Source organism: Mandrillus leucophaeus, unplaced genomic scaffold (assembly GCF_000951045.1).
Source record: "Mandrillus leucophaeus isolate KB7577 unplaced genomic scaffold, Mleu.le_1.0 Scaffold234, whole genome shotgun sequence".
NCBI classification, from domain to species: Eukaryota; Metazoa; Chordata; class Mammalia; order Primates; family Cercopithecidae; genus Mandrillus; species Mandrillus leucophaeus.
In genome coordinates, this window is record NW_012102410.1 from 938,857 (window position 1) to 941,493 (window position 2,637).

At 52.0% G+C, this 2,637-nt stretch overlaps 1 protein-coding gene across 1 annotated transcript in view; it reads right to left on the reverse strand.

Moving 5' to 3' along the window:
• ARHGEF18 (Rho/Rac guanine nucleotide exchange factor (GEF) 18) overlaps positions 1-2,637 on the reverse strand; it is a 150,794-nt gene that overhangs the window by 17,736 nt on the left and 130,421 nt on the right. The window contains exon 17 of the mRNA XM_011982062.1: positions 2,289-2,537. Within this exon, the coding sequence (XP_011837452.1) occupies positions 2,289-2,537 (249 nt within the window). The remainder of the gene's footprint in view (positions 1-2,288; positions 2,538-2,637) is intronic.

The window sequence follows — 2,637 nt, forward strand, 5'->3', positions numbered from 1 at the left end:
GGGAGGTAACTGAATCATGGGGGCAGATCTTTTCCATGCTGTTCTCGTGATAGTGAATGAGTCTCATAAGATCTGACGGTTTTATAAGGGGGAGTTTCCCTGCACAAGCTCCCTCTCTCTTTGCCTCCATATAAGACGTGACTTGCTCCTCCTGCCTTCTGCCATGATTGTGAGGCCTTCCCCACCAGGTGGAACTGTAAGTCTATTAAACCTCTTTCTTTGGTAAGTTGCCCAGTCTCGGGTATGTCTTTATTAACAGCGTGAACACGGACTAATACAGCATCTCTCCCTCTGATTTCTCAGATGTGAATGGAGCTCTCTGTTCTCCCTGCTCCTGGGTCACCAGGACCCGAGCCACTGCATCGATGCAGGCCAGGGGTGGTCTCAGTCCCCTCATGCCCCTCAGTCCCCCTTGCTGCCTTGTCCCTGTATGAACGTCTCGTGCTGTAAGGCTTGCTGCACATAGATGCAAATCAAGAGCTGCGTTCAAGGGCAACACCACTTTTGGGGAGCTGCTTCTAACACCCCTGTCTAAGTCAGATACGCTTTCGCTAATTCTCTTGTATTGCAGTCTGCTGGCTTCCTTAAAGCATTTGCTGGGCTTATAACTAGTTTTTCTGTTTGTTTGCTTGTTTCTCTCTTTCAGCCCGAGGGACTGATGCCCAAAAAGGCTGGGCACCAGATCTTGCCCGGTGGGGTGTATTCCTACTATCCAACTTGGCACCTGGCAGGCAGAAGGCGCTAAACCTGTCTGCCAAATACATGCCTACTCAAATGATGAGTGGGCAAATGCTGTCATTTGGCCACTTCAATGACTCCCTCAAGATCCTTAAAGATGCTGATGCAAACAGATAGCTTGGGATGTTTCTAGAGGCTCCAAAAATGAAGAGGAAACCCAGGGATGAATCCTGAGTACTCTCTGGTCTGAACTGCAACATGGGTCTCGAAAGCAGGGCTCGGAGCACACCCTGGGCAGCGAGTGGGATGCCTGGGGACACTGACCAGCAGTCCTGGGGGTATTCTCTATCCACATGGGGGCCTCCCAGTGGCTGGGCCCACGGCAGGCTGGCCCATGACTGCCCAGATGGGCAGCTGAGCGTGTTTGGAATTCTGGACCTGGGGTGTCACGATGTGTCACCAATGCCCTGGGTTTCCACTTGGAAGTCAACGACTCAGCATGGCCTCCTGGTTTGTACTGCATCCTTCCAAAGACCAGAGGAGGAGGACGGTGATACAACCACCTCTTTTATGCTACACCCCAGCTGCCTTGCTCATCCTGACTCAGCTCATAACCTCCCTTCAGCCATGAAGTAGCCAGACTTCAGTGGTTCTGTGTCAGTTGACACCCAGCAAACCAAGATGGTGCCCACGGATGTAAGAGGGCACCCACTGATCCGAGATGATGCCACCACTCCTAAGACCATGCCACCAGTCCGAGATGGCACCGACCAATCAAAGATGGTGCCATCACTCCCAAGACCATGTCACTGATCTGAGATGACACCCACCAATCAAAATGGTGCCCACTGATCCAAGAGGGAGCCCACTGATCAAGATGATGACACGATTCCAAGATGGTGCCCATTGATCCAAGATGGTATTCACTGATCCAGGATGATGTCATTACTTCCAAGACTATGCCACCAATCCAAGATGGCACCCCCCAAGATAGCACCCACTGATCCAAGATGGTGCCATCATTCTCAAGACCGTGCCACCAATCCAAGATGGCACCCAACCCAAATGGTGCCCACTGATTCAAGAGGGCACCCACCAAGATGGTGCCACTGATCCAAGATGGTACTACCATTCCCAAGACTGTACGACCAATCCAGGATGGCACCCATCACTCTAAGAGGGTGCCCACAACTCCCAAGATAGTGCCACTGATCCAAGATGGCACCCACCAATCCGATATGGTGCCACCACTCCAAGATGGCGCTGCTAATCCAATATGGCACCCACCAATCCAAGATGATGTCTACTGATCCAACATGGCACCCACAACTCCCAAGATGCTGCTACCAACCCAAGACAGCACCCACCAACCAATTTAGTGCCACCAATCCAACATGGCACCCACCAATAAAAAATGGCAACCAACACTCCAAAACGGTACCCACTGATAACAGGATAGTGCCACCAATCAAGAGAGTACCCACCACTTTGAGACGGTGACCACCTCTCCAAGATGGTACCCACTGATACAAGATGGTGCCACTAATCTAAGACAGTGCCCACTGATCCAAGATGGCACCCACTAGAGGCGGCCAGGGGCAGGCCTTTACCTTTCAAGCGCCCTGATGTGGTCTTCCAGCAGAGCATGCCCTCCAGGTGAAGCTGCCGCTGAAGCATGTCTTCCTTGCGGAAGGTGAGCCCGTTCTTGAGTTTGCCGGAAGACTTCAGGTCCATCTTCCCTGCGATCTCCCTGAGGCGCTGGCCCTTCTCAAACTCGCTGACCTTGGCATCCACTTGTGAGATGATATCTTTAATGAGGTTCAGGGCCTGGGTCAGGTCTTCGTAGTCCTCAGTGCCAGCTGCCACACATAGCAGAGTTAGCGTCTTTCTTTTCCACTTTAACACAACAGAAGTGGACACACTCACTATGGGTGTGTGGGATCTATGAGGTGTGTGGAC